Raw genomic sequence first — 18,295 nt, 5'->3', positions numbered from 1 at the left:
CGTTTCTCATGGTCCAGTGCACACAAGCTAATGCGAGCTCCAGAGAAACATCTGGAAGTAGTGAAATAGACGCCAAAGATAGAAAAAAAAGTGCACACATGAATATATTTTTGGGGGGATCAGTGGGGAGTGACTTTAAAAAGGCTTCCGACCGTATATTAGGTAAAACCATTTGGAGCAGTGGTTCTGAAACTGGGCTCCAGGAGCCGTAAGTTGGGGGTCAGCAAAATAATTTGCAATAAATCATGCGGTGTCATTTAAAAACGTGCCGATCAACACGTGGGAACTGACGTGCCAATAAAAGTAACATACTTAACACATTATTCCTCCCTAACATAGCTTTGGGTCAATTAAAGCTATGGTTGTGGTGTGCGGCTTTTTCAAAAAAAACAACAACTTTATTCTATTAATCCAAAACATCTTTTGGCATCTATAGACAATCCTTAAAGTACTCATGGAATTTCACTACACATGGTGTTTAACTCATTCAGTGCCATCGACGGTTATAGACGTCAAAAATCCATGTTAACTGGTTTTAGGATTACAACGAGGTCTTTGGAAAAATGTATGTGACGAAAGAGATCTTTGAACCCTGAGAAACCTCGGTTCAGGGTATTCAATGGTGGCAAACATCTCAAGGTTACCTTCAGAGCAGTCATCTTTGATGTACCCCTCGTCGCAGACACACTGACCCTCGACACAGAGTCCTCGGTTGTGGCACCCATTGAGGCAGCTTCGCTCCTTGCAGCTCTCCCCCTCGTACCCGTTCTCACACTCGCACCTTCCCTTGACGCAGCGCCCCCTGCTGTTGCACTTATCGGGACAGGTGAGCCGAGAGCAGTCGTGGCCCGAGTATCCCTCTTGACAGACGCACGCGCCGTCATCACAGTGGCCCCGAGCCAGGCAGTCGTTGGGGCACGCCTTCCGACCGCAGTCTTCCCCGGCGAAGCCTTCGTCGCACACGCACTGTCCATCGAGGCAGCGGCCGCGATTTTGGCAGTTGTTGGCGCAGCTAAGCAGGGCGCAGTCGTCCCCGGCGAAGCCGGCGTGGCACTTGCAGCGGCCTTCGATGCAGCCCCCGCGACCGTAGCAGTTCGATGGGCAGGTCCTGATGCTGCAATCTTCGCCGGCAAAGCCTTCCTGGCAAACGCATTGCCCGTTGACGCAGCGCCCCCTCTGGAGGCAATCGTTTGGACAGGAAATCTCGCCGCAGTCGCTTCCCTGGAAGCCGACGTCGCACGCGCACCGCCCGTTGACGCACTGGCCTCGGCCGTTGCAGTTGTTCGGACACGCCAGCCGGCTGCAGTCGTCGCCTTGGTAGCCGTCGTCGCAGATGCACATCCCGTTGAAGCAGGCGCCTCTGCCGTTGCAGTCGTTAACGCAGGTGAGGCGGGAGCAGTCGCCGCCGCCGTAACCCGCCGCGCACGCACAGCGGCCGTCGACGCACATGCCGTTGCCGTGGCAGTCGGCGGGACAGGTGAGCTGCTCGCAGTCCTCCCCGGAAAATCCCGGCTCGCAGTGGCACGTTCCGTTCACGCACAGCCCACGGCCGAAGCAGTCTTTAAGGCAGACCAGTTCGGAGCAGTCTGAACCGGTCCAGGGCTCCTTGCAGATACAATTGCCGTCCTGACAATGCCCGCGATCTTTGCAGTTTTCGGGGCAGATTTTGTGAGAACAGTCGACCCCGAAGAAACCCTCAGGACACACGAGCTCAGTGCAGTTGCTTCCCTTCCAGCCGGGATCGCACGTGCACGCGCACGTCTCCGCGCTGTAGTTCCCGCGCCCGCCGCACAGCGGCCTGATCCTCACGTTCCTTGCCGCCTGCGCAGCGCAACAGACGCCCTCGCCGCCCCCGCAACGGCTCCTCAATGCCGACACTTCGCCCTCCAGCATCTCGATGCGGCTCATCAGGTCCCTGACGCGCGGCAGGTCTGCGGCGCAGCCGCACGCCCCGCGGGGGACGTTGATGCGGTGGGTGAAGATGATCTGGCTCACCCCGTCCGCAGAAAGCTGCCGGCCGGGGGTGACGGCCGTTCCCGCGGACGCCGTGCTCTCTGTGGCGTCCAGGTCGACGGAGCACAGGTGGCCGGCGGGGACGTTGATGTTGTAGACGTGGTTGAAGACCACCGGCTGGTGGTCTGCTCCGGGCGAGGTGACGTTGTGCCCCTGAGGCACCTGGCGACGATGGCGCAGCACTTTTTTCACAAGGCCCGCGGCCGAGAAACTGAGCAAGGCGCTCACGAGGAGGCAGATCACAAGAACCTTTGTGGCCATGACGCTTCACCTTGAAACTGGGTCACGGAGATCGATCTACAATGGCGGGGAAAAAAATGAATTCGAAGAAAGAAAAATGCTCTCACTGGATGGCAGAAAGAACTATTAACCATCTGTTGGCATTTTATATTCCATATCTCAACAAAAATTGCTCAAATTTGTCGCCTTGCCCCGAGCCGCCTCATTATACATGACTAATATCCTAGAAAGTCTGCGCTGAGGTGCAGGTATGCAGCCGGCGCCTCTCATCGGGCCTCTCTGGATTTTATCGTCTTGGCCTTTAACCCTTTCCCCGGCGAGACTTCTCTCTGACTGTAGCATCTGTGACTTTGAATGTGAGCGGCTTCAATAGGCTGGGCCTGGTCTGGTGAGTGACGTGTGTGTCAGTAAATAACAGCGTAGTTGTTTGTTAAAATTTAAAGAAGATGCATGTGGAAAGTGGTTATGGGGGGGGGGGGGGTCATTGGGGGTCAAAGTGCAGTCAGGTGGTGCTGGCTCGTGCTAAAAATTTCGACTGGAGTTTGGTGTAAGCTAAAATGACAAGTCGACAAGGCTAACAATGCATGGAAAGCAGACATGGGGACTGTTCAACTTCAGTAAGCTAGAATCCAGAGATTGCTGTCGCTTTCCCACACTCTGGCAGACGGACGAGAACTTTCCAGCCTGGAAACGAGAAGCCGGGAATGTTGGAGCCGAGCTGCGCGACTTGCCCGAGTCCGGTTGCGTCTCCCGCTTTTTAGAAAGTGACAAAAGTGCGACTGAACTTATGATTTCCAATCCACCAAATTGCATCTGAAAGTCATCTGGATGTCATTTTGGGAGGCAAAGAAACACCTCATTAACATATTTCTCCGTTTCCTGCTAAATGTTGTCAAACTAATAAATTGTGCACATACGCAGGTTCTGGACTATAACAATGCTGTTTAATTGGCTAAAAAGCATTCGGCGGAACATCGTATTCCAAAACATGACGCACGTATGAGAACGTGCCTTTGCGATTGGTTTGCCTTGGCAGAGGTCTGTTTTGCCCTCGACATGGTTGCATAGTTCGGAAAAATATGCCTCGTGCGTACCTTGTCGGAGCATCAAAGGATCAACATTTCAATTATTTGTCCTTGGACATAAAGTTTGGTGTTTGCCAATCAAATAATAACTTTTGACAAAATATGAAAGCCGGTGGCCACTGTGGTGTTTCGTATTGTTAGCATTGAGCTAAAGAGATTTTACGAAGGCAAAGCTATCCTGTGTGGTTAAAAATATACGCAACATGTAAATCTTGGTTTTTGTTTAGTTTGACAGTAAACTTCAATCGGAAGTGCCAATAAACAGCTTTAAGCCTCTTTTTTTTGCGTCATTGTTTAGAGCCCGATATGAGCTCTTTAGAAATCGTTTCTGATTTATTTATTTATTTTTACATATCAAAACATTCCAATATAAAACAACAATAATGGCATTCAACCCCCCTTAAACAAATGACCAAAAAATATATATATATATATACCGCGGATTTTTCTCTCTATTGTAAACGAAGTTGTGAGAGCTTGACTGTGATTGGTTACAGCAGTAAAGTAGCGTCCGCATTATGTGTGATGACGACCCCCCCCCCCCCGCGGCTCTTTGCATGGAGGTTGTGTGTGGAGAGGGAATCCATAAGAGGGCCAGCCTTGGGGGAGTTCACCAAAAGCAGCTTTCTCATGACGGACACTGACACAGAAACCAAGAAGAAACGAACACGAGGAGTCATTACGCTCTTTCTATGAACATTTCACCTTTTGTCCACGCCTCGAGCGTTATTGTCGGACAACAGCCAGTAAATGCCAGAAATTCAGAATCGCTCTTTTGGCAGACTCCCATGTTTTTTTGTTTTCACTCAATTTAGGATGCTTGACTTGATAACAAAAGGCTTCTTCTACCTGTTTTGAACAATACAGGAGATTGTTGTCACATGTAGGAACCAGCCACTTAAATTGCCAGAAAGTTAGAAAACACACTTAACAAAGCAATTTCTTACATGTTTTTGGCATCATTCATGTTTTGTTTTTGCATTTTTGCTAAACGCGAAAATGCAAAAGCTGCGAGGAGAAGATCAGCGTCAACTTAAAAAACACACTAAGCCAGATTGAGGTTCCATTTAAGCAGCGCTAATGGACTCAAAGGCTCATTAATTCTTCCCTGTATCATCCGCTTTTTTTGTTGTTGCCGCAGTCAACCTTCACCAGGGAAGAAAAAAAAAAAAGAATTCAAACGGTTGAAAATTTTAATTGTGTCTCCCGATCGCATTTTTTCAAAGTGGTTCCCTCTCACACGTTACACTGACAGAAAACGTTGCAATCTTACGAGAATAAAATCAGTTCAAGTAAACACAAGGCGATAGTTGAGAATTGAAAAAAAAAAAAAAGTCTTACATTTCCGAGGATACATGAATCTTACAAAATAAAATCGTATATTGTCACAAAAGTCCTTTTATTTATTATTATTATTTTTTTAAGAGTCAACAAAAGGTGATTAATACCACAAGTGGAAGTTAAAATAACCTTACCTTAATAAAGTCACATATTTTTCAGAATTGTTGCAAGAAAAATGTCACACATTAACCTTCCGAGAATAAATTTGTCATTTTATGTGAATAAAGTTGCATATTTTCATGGGGAAAAAAATCTTCATGATCAATAATAAAAAAAAAAATTTTTTTGTCGAGATTGTAAAAAAAACATTCAATATGAGAATAAAGTTGAAAATGTAAATAAATACATTAAAGTAGTATTTTTTTGGAGAAAAATGTCATATAAAAATCTTATTAGAATAAAGAAGTATGTTTTCAAAATTCTGATTTCCTACACAAAAGGCGTAATATTACCTATTATTGTATTTTTTCCATATTTTTGAGAATTGTTGCCTTTCTTTGAAAAACACATTATACCTTAATCTTAAGGAAAATAATGTTATGTGAATAAAGCCATAGTTTTAATGAAAATTAAATTTCATGAAAAAATAATTTCATGAAATTGATTTTCACTCAAATAAATTTTAATTTAAATGTTTAGTTTAGTTTTTTTATTCTTTCATTCATCTCATTAAAAAGTAGCTAAATAATTTATTCTAAATACTAGTTAAAATGATTATAAATGTATACATGTTTAAACACACATTTAAGGATTAAATGCAATTGTGCTGTCCTAACTCAACTTAAAAGTTAAATATAAATAACAAACTGTACTTTAAAAATGATACTTGAAAAGTTTTTCAAAATAACAAACATAACACTTTTGATGGTATTGCATGATTTAATTTAATGTATTCAGCAATTCTGCCGCATATCTCACGTTGAGAAACACTGGCTTAATTTATATTAACCTAAAATACCCGAAATAAACAAATGATCTAAAAAAAACAATAACATTTTGGTTAAATACAAAAAAAATGGAGATGTCTACTTTTACATTCGAACAATTGATTTCGTTGAGTTCAAAACAATATAGTTGAGAATGTATTTATTTTTTTCCTCAACATCATGCATTCGTGTTAACGGGAATAAAGTTGTAACGTCATGTGGCACGGATGCCGGTGCCCCTTGTAGACCGAGCCCCCTACTTTGAGAACCATTGCAATACGAGCGAGTGCTGCAGAGCATGTCAAACCTCCACATTCATTGTGTTGCTGCAAAAAAAATAAAAATAAAGATAATTAAAAAAAATAATAATAATAAATAAAAAACTGAACATAACGCAGGGAACATTCCACTCATCATAAATGATGTTTTTTTTTTTTTTTTTTGCATGAAGCGGTTGTCGTCTTACCATACAGCCTTCGTTGTCGCTCGCGGTTAAAGCGTCGCTCACACGTGCGCGCGAGGCGACGACGCCAGCATGATGCTCGGCAGCCTTTCCCGGCAAGGTGTTCGTCGGCTCCCTCGGTGCTGCCGCTTCGGCTGCTTTGCCGCTGAGAGCGTGATGCAGAAATAGAGAGAGAGAGAGAGAGAGAGAGAGAGAGAGAGAGAGTGGGAGTGAATGTCTTTCTAAAGTGAGGTCAAAGTGCCGCTGCCTCCACACGCCAAGCGTTTCCCCCTCCCCAACTACCACTCAGGGATTTGAGGCTGGGATGTGTTCAGAAGGCTTCACTCATTCTCTACTCCCTAATAATTACTCTTGGGATTTCCTATGCAGTCATTCAGATTTGTTTTAACTACCAAACGGTCATCTTCAGTATGTGACGTGGGTTGATGATCGCGTACATGCTTAGATGCACTGTTTTGATGCTTTTTGCCGACGATTCTTCGTCTCGTTTGCCGACCACGGCACATAAATCATCACTGCCTCCGCACTCCAACCTTTAATAGCGTCACTCCCTCGACTTCACCGCAGCGTTCCTGGGAATCATGAGCGAGCGAGCAGTGCTTGCGGTCGAGAGGGGGGGAAGCGCAAGAAACGGGAGGAAAGTGATGTCAGATTTCGCTTGTTTCCTTTCCCACGTGAACTCCGCTGCCTTTGTTTTTGTTAGCAACGTGTCCGATGCGAACGGTGACACCCGCAAGGTGCGCTTGGTTCGTTAATCCGGTTTACAGAGCATTTGTGCATTGGCAGGAGTTCTGTAATGTTCATTTTTAAATGTGTTAGGTGTTTTCGTATATGGCAAAGACAATTTTGTGTCTTCAATGAGCATACGTGGCGTTTTGTTAAACCTCAAAGACAATAGGACACCCTCAATAAAACGATAGTGATTTTGTAAACAAACAGATCAAAGACAATGTCAATGAACTTAACATGGTGCGTTTTTGTAAATGTCGAACACAATAGTTTGTAGTGTTTTCATAGATACCAAAAATACAATTTAGCATATTCAATTAACCTAACATTGTGTTTTCGTAAACATCAAAGAGACAATTTAGCGTCTTCAAGGAACCTTACCTTGTAATTTCCAAAACGTCAAAGAATGTTTTGTATCTTTGATAAACCTGGAGTTGTGTTTTCGTAAACATCAAAGACAATTTATCATCTTCAAAGAACTTATGTTGTAGTTTCCAAAATATCAAAGAACATTTAGCGTCTTTGATCAACCTGAAGTTGCGTTTTCGTAAACATCAAAGACAATTTATCATCTTCAAAGAACTCAATGTTGTAGTTTTCGAAACATCAAAGAACGTTTAGCGTCTCTGATGGACCTGAAGTTGTTTTTCGTAAACATCAAAGACAATTTAGAGTCTTCAAGGAACCTTTTCGTTGTAGTTTCCAAAACATCAAAGAACATTTAGCATCTTTGATGAACCTGGAGTTGTGTTTTCGTAAACATCAAAGACAATTTATCATCTTCAAAGAACTTATGTTGTAGTTTCCAAAATATCATAGAACATTTAGCGTCTTTGATCAACCTGAAGTTGTGTTTTTGTAAACATCAAAGACAATTTATCATCTTCAAAGAACTCAATGTTGTAGTTTTCGAAACATCAAAGAACGTTTAGCGTCTCTGATGAACCTGAAGTTGTTTTTCGTAAACATCAAAGACAATTTAGCGTCTTCAAGGAACCTTACGTTGTAGTTTCGAAAACATCAAAGACAATTTATCATCTTCAAAGAATTTAATGTTGTAGTTTCCAAAACATCAAAGAACGTTTCCTGCCTTGAACCTGAAGTTTTTAGAACGGCGACAAGGCCAAAAGAATCAATGACAGAGGTTAAAAAAGTGACGATGCCATTTCGTCGGGTCTGTCGCGACTCCAGACCACCAGCTGTCACGTTGTTCTTCATCTTAATGCGATTAGCGGCAACAATTAGCTTCAATGTTTCTAATGAGTCTGTTTTGCAGTCACATAGAAGACAACCCACTTAGTAAATCCTCATTTGATCATCAGACGTTTAAATCGGCCGGGAAAAAAAAGCAGATTACGTGGATTTGTCACTTTTCATTGCAGAAAGGCCAGCCGACGCAAAGCAAATAAGCAAGTCTGGATTTTATTAGCTTTCGCAGTAAAAAGCGTTTGAAAAGCGAGTTGCTGTCACCGTGTCACTGTTCATCAAGTCAAACGCTCTCCGCGGGCTCGGGTGACGCCAGTCGAACCAGGCAAACGGGTCACGCGCTTTAAAAGCAGCACATAGCCAGAAGCCAGGAACGAGGCCGGGCGACGTTAGCGACTCGTTAGAAGCTAAATGCTAACATGATAACAATAGAATAAGCAGAATAATTACAATTGAAATATTGAACACCAAATGCCCCAAAACTACTAAAAATAATTAAAATACTTAAAATAAAAATAATAAACACCAGAATAAATCCTACAAAATGAAAATAAATAAATGAAAGAATGGAGCTAAAATTATACAAATAATTAAAATTTAAATATAGACCACTAAACAACAAAATAATCAAATAAAAATGTAATCAATTAAAAACACCAAACAGAAAAATAGACGCATATAGCAAAATAATACAAATTCAAATAACTAAAATTCATAAAGTAATGAAAACAAAATAAAAACGCATCCAAACGCTTAAGTAATAAAAACAATAAACACCAAACAAGTCATTTGAAGTCGCAGCAAATGCACCAGCACAACTAAGAACGAGTAACAGCAATGGCGGGGGGGATTCTTCAATTGATCTCAGCCCTCTTTAGGCCATAAAACACTGGCGATGAACCCTGAGCCCCCCACCCGCACCCCGCCCCCCTGCGGTTCAAACGCCACAGGATTCCCTGACAGGTCGTAGGTCACCGCTGCAGAGCCATTAAAAGCGCCGAGGAACACACGAGGCGTTGACAAAAGATGAGGTCATGCCTTGGCAGGGCGCTGCCCCTCAGCAGAACAAGCTGCGCTCTTGAAACCACTGGACCGCTTCTATAAACAGTGGTGGGCAGTAACAGATACTTTTTTTCAGGTATCTGTACTTTACTCGAGTATATATTTTTTTCCTGATCACTTTTTGTCATTCTTTAGTGCCCATTCACATTGTGCTCTTTCTGGCGTGCGTGCCTTGCCCACCAGGGGGCACTGTAGTGCAAACGTTTTTGCAGATGATAAAGAATATATGCCTGTGAGTATCGTTATATTTTTGTATACATTTGTGTTCAAATAGAAATTTCGTAATTATATCCACGGCAAGTACATCTCAGAATCTGCCGCTTCTCACTTTTACCGAAGTCAAAACCGTTCGCACGAGTACTTTTACCAGCGCGGCGGAAAAAGATTTCCGCCCATGGACCAATCATTTAGTCATTCGCTTTTCCATCTGGACTTTGTTGAAATATTTACTCACACTCTCTTTAATTATGCAGCTGCTACAAAACGGGCCAGATTCTTGGAGAGGAGCCGCTACGCACACACTATGATCTCTTTTTTAATTCCAAGGCCACAAATCAATCGTTTACAATGCGACGGATTAAAATGACTTTTTCATCTTCTTGGATGGCTAAAATGTTCGAACTGGGAATTAGAGAGAAATATCTTATCTTATCATTTTTGATATTTTGCCATTGATTCTTATAGCATCATACTACAGCCAGTATGGGATAGTTAATACATGGGAAGAAAACCCATCTATGATACAAATAGTATCACGATACCAACAGTATCACAATGCACGCTAATCATTGCATTGTTAGAAAAAACATATTCACCAAAAATAGTATGGCAATATCAATGGTATCACGATAGCCATAACACGATACAACGGTAAAAATGTCACCGATGCCAATGATGTCACAATACAGAGACAGCACCGTAATCAACATGTTGGAGGAAAACCATCTACGATAGGTCGCTTGATACAGCAGAAGTAAATCAGCAGTATCATGATACCAAGAGTATGATACAGACATCACATGATAATGGATAGATTGGAACATTGGTATTGTGATACAAATAATATTGAATACGGAGATTGCACTATAATATACATTGGAACAAAGTCACGACACCAATATCATCATGAAATAGAGATTGCATCATAATTGATAAATTGGGAGAAAACCTTCTAGGATACAAATGGTATGACAATAAATGATACACTGGAAGAAAATCAAATATGATACCGTTGGTATCATAATACCAGTGGTATCATGATACAGAGATTGCTTGGTAATCAGTCAACTGGAAGAAAACCAATACCAACAATCTCATGGGGGGAGCATTTTTAATATCAGAATTATCACCATACCTATAGTATCATAATACTGAGAATGCTTGGGAGAAATTCCCTCGATGATACCGATAGTATCACAATGGAATAACCAATTAATTGAAAGAAAAGCAGCGGTATCGTGATACCAGTGATATAACGACACAGGAATTGCGCTGAATTTCCAAGAGACCCCTCTAGCAAAACGATACCGTGATGGGATGTGGCATACCCGAACAGAAAAAGAGACTGAAATTGTTCACATTTTTTCCCGGCATGCTTGTCACAACATGGCTGCCAGCGATGCGCAAACACTGAGCAGAAGCCAAGCCGCAAACATGAACTAATATGGATCGACTTTGGACCGACTTTGAACGATGGCTCCAGAATGTTCAGTGTTTGTTTAAGAGCTTGGCAAAAGCCACCGTTCCTCAACGAGATTGATCGTCGACTTCTGTTGCCGGTAACTCCGAAGGGGAAACGTCAAGTTGACAAGAGTGACGAGGATTTTTCCAACGGCAAATCAGGGAACGCGTCGGTGAGTTTTGAACGGGCCCTCGAAAACGCTCGTTGAACATAACGTACGTTTGGTATGTATTTTTGCTCATTGTGGGATAAAGTAACAGTTGTTTGAAGGTTTACAATTACCGCAACACCCTTGCTAACTCCTGTTAGCCAAACGATGGCGTTTGGCATTAAAAAGTTAGCATTAAGCTAGCAGAGGCTTGCTAGATTCATTTATATGGTTTGGTGGAGCAGTTAGCTCGTTGTTGAAATAATACCTTGTTGAATTCTCTTTTGTATCTGTTGTTGCTCCGTCGATGCTAAAGTACTTTGGCCGTAATGAAATTATGTTATTTGCTGGAACATTTTGGTGTTTAAATGTACAACGTTTGATTCTCGTTTGTTTTAATGGCCGTTTGTATGTGTTGCTGCTCAATGTGTGAAAAAGCAGCAGTTGTTTGTTGACGTATAACGTCTACGCTATTTGCTAATGTCTGTTAGCCCATTCACGTTATGCGTTAGCATTAAGCTAGTGTAGTTTCGGTTGAACATTTTGGTGTTTAAATGTACAAAAAGTTTGATTCTCGTTTGTTGTGTGTCAGTTTGTACGTCACCATTCCCTTTCAAAGTAATAAGATCCATCTGACAAGTGTCACCGATAAATTATAACATCGCCATGGGAGCCGTCCGTCCGTCCGGCCGGCTGGCCAGCATGGAGGCTACTGCGGCTGGCCGGGGTTAGCGGCGACTCAGCACTTTTCAGCCACACAGCTGCAAAAGCCTGCGGTCCGACTTGGACGCGGACGTGGAAAAAGCGAGCGGGAGCGTCAAGTGATTGTCGTGTGAGGTCCGCAGTTTGTCAAATAAAAATATTTGTGGGGGGGAAAGTATCCCAAGGATGAGTGAGGACAAACGCTAATGCTAACAGGGTGCGGGGGAAGAATTACGGAAGGCATGTTTTTCGCAGTCAAACACGATCCGCTGGAGTTGCAGCGCAAATGTAAGCCAATGAAATGGATTTTCTAGTTTTCAGCATTTTTTTTAAGGGACACAAGGGAAAGTACGGTGGGTGGCCCAATATTCCCAATGTGATGAGGAATCCTGTTACGCCGCACAAAATGATCAAATTTCACTTACTTGGTTCCAATAATTATTTATTCACCAACAATTGTCTTTTTGCTATCTATGCCATCTATCTTTGCCAGCCATACAATTGAACACATTATTGCTTACATACATACAGTGGTACCTTGAGATATGAGTTGAATTTGTTTCATGACCTCACTTGTATCACAAATCATCTTTAGCTATTCAGATAATTAAATAGAATGTAATAACCATTTTTAAATGAAAATATGTCAAAGTAAACATTTTAATTGTGTCTTGATGAGAAGTTTCATCGCCCCAAAAAAACCCACAACTAATATTTGTATTTTTTTTACAGACAAAAAAATGTATTATTAACTTGAAAAAAACGTAAGTTTTTCACTCAGAAAATATTAGTAACTTTTACAAAGAAAGTAAAAAAAAAAAATTCTCATAAGAATCGGGATTCTCATTTAGTACGATTCAGAATCGATTTTAAATGTCCCAAAATCAATTTTATTAAAAACATTCTTATAGCTCATTATTGTTGACTGTTTTCATTGCTAATATGTTGAAATGAACCATTTCATAGCAAAAAGATCATAATTGTTACTAAGTGGGTCATTTTGACCCATACCATATAAGGAGGGTTTAAAAAATTAATTGTTTCGTCAAACTGCTGCTTATTGTCAAGTTTGCCAGTTAACACATTATGTTTTCATTTTGGACTGTCATGGAGTCAAATTAAGCTTCTAAGGGCAAAACTGCAGCTCAATTGTGCGTGTGTGCGTGTGTGTTTCTTAACAATGCCACTATAAATTAATTTGAACATAACACATTAACACAAATGTTTACCGCATGAGGTCATGGAACTTTGGAGAGCGGCGCAGAAGGCAAAGAAAAACAAATCCGAGAAAAAGACAAATGGGATTCAGCTTAATAGCCGTCAAATGGATTTAGCCGACGACATACAGGAAGAACTGAAATGATGGTTTTCAATAAAGGGTGGGGGTGTTCCCCCCCGCCCCCCCCCCCAAAAAAAACTTTATTGGGGAGTTTAAAGTTAGCAGCTGCACGGACCGGACGCTTCTGCCAAGCAGCTGGAGGGATTTCGGGTGATGTCACGCGAGTGGAGCTACTGGAGGGCTCGCCGCGTAAACACGTCCGTGTTAGCTTAAACAACGCCTCGCCATTAGCAAGAATTATTGGCGGGAGGCGCGCAGTATGTAATCAAATCTTCGGCTAAAACAATAAATAAATCTGCTGCTGCGCGCCTCCGCTGAAGCATCCACTTTGTATTTGTTGCTCGGCTCGCCAACAATAGCAAGACACTTCAAGGAAGGTCATGTGACGTGAAACGGGGCCGTTGGTCGTATTCTTTTAGTAAGACCTGCTAACGTTGAAGCGTAGCATATAAGTGCAGTCACCATCGAATATTTGTCGAATCGATTGACTCGTTCACTGCCATTGACGGCAATAGACGTCAAAAATGCATTTGAACTATTTCTATTAGTTAAAAAAAAAAAAATCACTTTTGTCATCAAGAGCATGAAAACCTAACAATTTTTTAATTGTACATTTAGAACAGATATAAAATTTGTGATTAATCGTGAGTTAGCTAGTGAAGTCATGCGATGAATTACGATTAAAAATTGTCATCGCCTGGCGCCCCTAATTATTAATAATCTTTTTTTTTAATCTTTTCTTTTATTTAAAAAAAAAACTAGTGAAGTCATGCGATGAATTACGATTAAAAATTGTAATCGCCTGGCGCCCCTAATTATTAATAATCTTTTCTTTTATAAAAAAAAATAACTAGTGAAGTCATGCGATTAATTTTGATTTTAAAAAATTAATCGCATGACACCCCTAATTTTTAAAAATCTTTTCTTCTAAAAAAAAAAAAGATTTAAAAATAATTGTAATCGTAATTAATCGCATGACTTTAGCAGTTAACTTCACGATTAATCAAAAATGTTATATCTGTTCTAAATGTACACAAAAAAAATCTAGGTTTTCATACTCTTGTTAACAAAAGTGGAAAAAATGAATTTTTGCCGTCAATAGCCGTCAATGGCAGTGAATGAGTTAATAGACTCATTGGATTCATTTGAATTTTGTATCCGAGTGAATTACAAAAGCCTTTTTTTCCCCGGATTATTAATTAATCAAATTCATACTTACAGCGAGTGAAATCCTGTTTAGAAAGTCAATTTTAATCCCTGGAGATTAGAAGCAACCCGGCAAAAGGTCCAGAATGAGAAAGTAGAAGCGCTAATCTGCCCGTGGAGGATTTGCTGACGTTAGTCGGCGTTTCCACAAAGCTGATATGCGAACATCCACCGCCTCCAGCAGGAAGTTGAATTAAACTGGGGTGCGAGGGGGACTGTAAAAAAAAAAAGAAAAAGAAAAAAAAATCAATCGTGCTAATAAAGCAACAAACGAGGTCAGGACTTCCAGACAGATTAACTTTTATTAGCCCATGGATTATTGTTACGAGCTACATGTTTATAAAGCGTGTTTATACGAGCTATACTGCCGGACGGCTTTATTGGGACCCGTTTAATTACAATTTCATCCCGTGCCACAACCCTCATTTAGGTTCGTGTTTCTGGTTTGCATCGCATTTAACGAAACGTCCTCAATCAGTTTTGCTTTTCTTAACGGGGCTTTTGCAGGCACGTCTGAGGTCCGGGGACGACAAATGACATGCCCGCATCATATGTCATGTTTTAAAAAAAAAAAAAAGTGGGGGGGGGGGGGGCTGGTGGGCGGGGGCAAGGAAAGCCTGAATATCATTAAAAGGAAAAAAGGAACCCCGACTGTCATGACAAGTTTGCGCTATATTATTTATTTGGTTGTTACTAACATAACTATGAGATTCATTTTTCAAAAATAATTTCCAGTTTAATTAATTTTGTAGAAACTTGATTTGGACGCACGCCGCCATTGTTATTTACGTCACAACGCATTCAGCGCGTAGTGACGTAGCAAGGTAAGCCTCCGTCGCGTTCCTAAAGGGACGATCAAAAACTCTTGAATGCGTCCGGTGAATGACTCTCCCGATCGCATGCTGTTTCTTTAGGAACGCTACGAGGCTTAACTTGCTTTTTCTTGATCGACGTTTCACATTGCTCGGCCGCCATTCTACGTCACTACGCACTGAACACGTTGCGTCCGTAAATAACAATGGCGGCGTACGTCCAGATAAAATTTATACAAAATGTAGTGAAGTGGAAATTATTTTTGAAAACGGAATCTCATACTTATGTTCGTAACAATCAAATAAACAATATAGAGCAAACTCGTCATGACAGTCGGGGTTCCTTTTAACATTGTGAGAAAATGTGCTTCGAAAGAGTCTATTTGAGATGTTACACCGTTCCCAAAACTCCCACTGCAGTATTCCCAGATTATTAACGTCTGTCGTAATATGCAGTAAGAGTCATTATTGCTTTAAAACAAAAAAAACCCGGTTTCCAGTCATTAACTGTCTTTCTCACTTCTAAAAGCCACGCTGTTGCTTTAAATATTTTGTTACCAAGGAAACATCCTCTGGGCTCGACTTTCTGCGAAACAATAACAGTAATACAACAGATCGCAAAACATGCCAGTCGACGCGGGAACGGTAGCGGAGTTTATCCCCGCTGCTCGTTTTGGCTCTTGACCGCGAGTGTTGTAAATTCAGATGTTTTCTTTCCAGCGTCATGTGATCAGTGTCGTGTATTTGAGCAGTGGTTCCGAAGCACCGTCTGTGCCAACTAGACTTCATGTGGAGTGCCACGGGAAATATACATACTGCAAAAGTGTCTTTCTTCATCTATCTATACTGGCGACGTATAGTGACAGACGCTGCAGTTAAATACGACTTACTTGGGTGGCCCGCCCAAGTATTAACATGTTGTGGGGAACACTGCACTGTAGATGTCGAGCCATGTTTTTTAATAGACCGGACGCTCCCATTATATAAACGAGGGAACGAATAAGAACGTTTCAAGTCAATCGCGAAGGCGGATCCAAGGACAAAACCACAACCGATCCGGTTCCGAATCGTGATCTTGAGGTACGATAAGTGAGTTAGCTTCTAGAATTAGCATTGGTGCGGCAAATTTTTTTGGGGGGAGGGGTCATTTAAAATGTGAAACCCGGTTCTCCCCGCATCACACGTTTCAAATCGGCAGACGCAGTTAGCCGCTAGGTCGCTGCGTGGCTTATGCGCTAATGCTCACGGTCCAGGTGGAGGATGAATCAGTCGAATCGACAGGCCGGTCACGCAAAATCCATCTGAGCCGCTGACATCAGACGGGCTGTGAAACACAATCAGGCGCAACTATTCCGCCTTTAGGCTTTAAATGGAATGAGGAGCGGCTATTAGGACGTGCGCTAATGCTACGTGCGATCCAGCGTTTGAACAAAAGGCCCACTTAATGGTTTGGACATATGTTCTGTGGAGCACGGCGCGAGGAGGCCGCCCGTATCCTGTTTTTAATTATGTATCGACACCACCTCGGGGACTGACCTGCTTTTAATGCAAACGGGTCAGAACGGGACGCCATTCGACATGCGAAGGGAGAAATCACAGAGTAACGTGTGATACCATATCAGGCCAACGCAAACGTAACGATATTTTGGCAAAATGAAATCCGATTAGTTGTTCGACTGTTTAAATACAAAAATATTGAATGAATTCGATAACTTCTATTTTGGCCTCTTAAGGCTTAAAACAAGAACGATTATTAATTACGGGTAGAACATTTGACTGTTTTATAATACTTTGCGTGAATGTGTATAAAAAAAAATGGGACGATTTTTGCTACTTTTTGGGGAGTAACATTTGAAAGTGTGAATTTGTTTTTTTTAATCGACAAAATCTTCCAAAACATTTGATAATTCACACTCACAGGTATAAATTCTCTCTGTTCTGTTGGAGCGTTTATTACTGGAGATTAGATGGGAACCTTCTCGGCCTCTTCTTCTTGTTTCTTGATTATGTTGCATCTCCTCCGGTACTGCATTGCTGTCTGGCGTGTTGAGGCACAATGTGGTACTGCAATGAAATTCCAAGTTGCCTGTATGCTGTAAAAAAAAAATATATATATATATATATATATATATATAATTTATGTTGGTGTTTGAAGTTGCCCTAAAATGCTTTTGACAACCTGTGAATGTGTTTTAGAGGGACTTTTTTCTTTTGGACTCAAAAATAATGTATTCCTTTAAAGCTCCGGCTGTCGTCTTTGATGCTTCTTGGGTGTGTAAACTATCACCAGAGTTCTACAGTTCTGTCACATGACGCAACCTCCGAGAAATATCTTGCTTGCCAACTTGCATCACCTTCAACCTTTTAAAAGCGGATATATGCTCACCGGCACATATGTGACTTCAAACCCAAAGAAGACATTTTCCACCTCCGCCCAGTCCTGGATTGACTACCTTTGAAAGGAAACGTGGGTCAATAGCAATCGCCAACTTTATAATTTGGAAACTTTTCTATTTTGGGGGGAGTGTGTGCAAATGTCCCTGCCAGCCAGAGAACAATACAGCCGCTGTTTACCTGGATGTTTTTGTGAGGAGAGTTGGACAGAGCACAACTGGTGACGACTGTTGAGCATTGAGGCGTTCATAGCGTCCTCTGGTGGCCAATGGTGGAAAGTAACAAACACCGCCCATAACAAATCGTCTGGTTACCTCGGCCTAGGGATGGGAATTGTTTGCACAAAATGACATTATTTCCATTTTCTAGCCGTTCAGATTTGACATAAAAAATAATTAAAGTGAAGTCAAATAGGTTTAACTGTGTTTTGCCTAAAATGGGCACGTAGTACCACTTAGTACGGAAGGGGGCAACAGCAAACCACGTTGCAACCCATTCCGCCATAACGCATACGAAGCGATTGCCGATTGGGACACTTAATCGAATACATTTTAGACAAGTTGCTTATTTTTACTCACCTCCCACGGATGAAAGTCACTTTTTATTATTTAACCCCTCACGGGTCAACATTGTGCTGTTAATGTCACCCAAGAGAGCCGTTTTAGGCGAAACTAGACTTCGAATTGGTTATCTGAGCAACTATAATCAACGTGCCGCATATCCGTTATAGTTTATTCAATTTTAACGATATAAATATGCTAATATCACTCAAAGGGCGACATGCTAATTTGCCTGTCATTTCAGTGTAGCAATCAGTCAATTCAGCTGTCCTCGGTTGGATTAATGAGTGTCATTAGCCGCCATTGGCTGTGTAGAAATGTATTGTTCGCTGTCATTGGTTGGGCTAGTCAGCATCCTTTGCTCTCATTGGTTGGTTTGTTGCGACTG

At 41.7% G+C, this 18,295-nt stretch overlaps 1 protein-coding gene across 9 annotated transcripts in view; it reads right to left on the bottom strand.

Annotated features, from left to right (window-relative positions):
* LOC147161561 (tenascin-like) overlaps nt 1–18,179 on the bottom strand; it is a 36,466-nt gene extending 18,287 nt beyond the window's left edge. For 6 of the 9 annotated variants that reach the window (XM_086096302.1, XM_086096306.1, XM_086096308.1 and 3 more), the window contains exons 1-7: nt 17,926–18,179; nt 17,528–17,667; nt 17,340–17,406; nt 16,872–17,046; nt 14,155–14,356; nt 6,072–6,213; nt 645–2,310 (exon numbers count right to left, since the gene is read on the bottom strand). In XM_086096302.1, coding sequence (XP_085952428.1) covers nt 645–2,274 — 1,630 coding nt within the window. In that variant the 5' untranslated portion in view covers nt 2,275–2,310; nt 6,072–6,213; nt 14,155–14,356; ... (2 more) ...; nt 17,528–17,667; nt 17,926–18,179. The remainder of the gene's footprint in view (nt 1–644; nt 2,311–6,071; nt 6,214–14,154; nt 14,357–16,871; nt 17,047–17,339; nt 17,407–17,527; nt 17,668–17,925) is intronic. The other 3 variants (XM_086096305.1, XM_086096304.1, XM_086096303.1) reach the window with 3 other exon arrangements.
* Between the last annotated feature and the right edge of the window lie 116 nt (nt 18,180–18,295).

The sequence above is a fragment of the Leptonotus elevatus genome, chromosome 15 (genome assembly GCF_054856555.1).
Source record: "Leptonotus elevatus isolate MCC_2025b chromosome 15, RoL_Lele_1.0, whole genome shotgun sequence".
NCBI classification, from domain to species: domain Eukaryota; kingdom Metazoa; phylum Chordata; class Actinopteri; order Syngnathiformes; family Syngnathidae; genus Leptonotus; species Leptonotus elevatus.
This window is presented reverse-complemented; position numbering and strand designations above follow the sequence as displayed.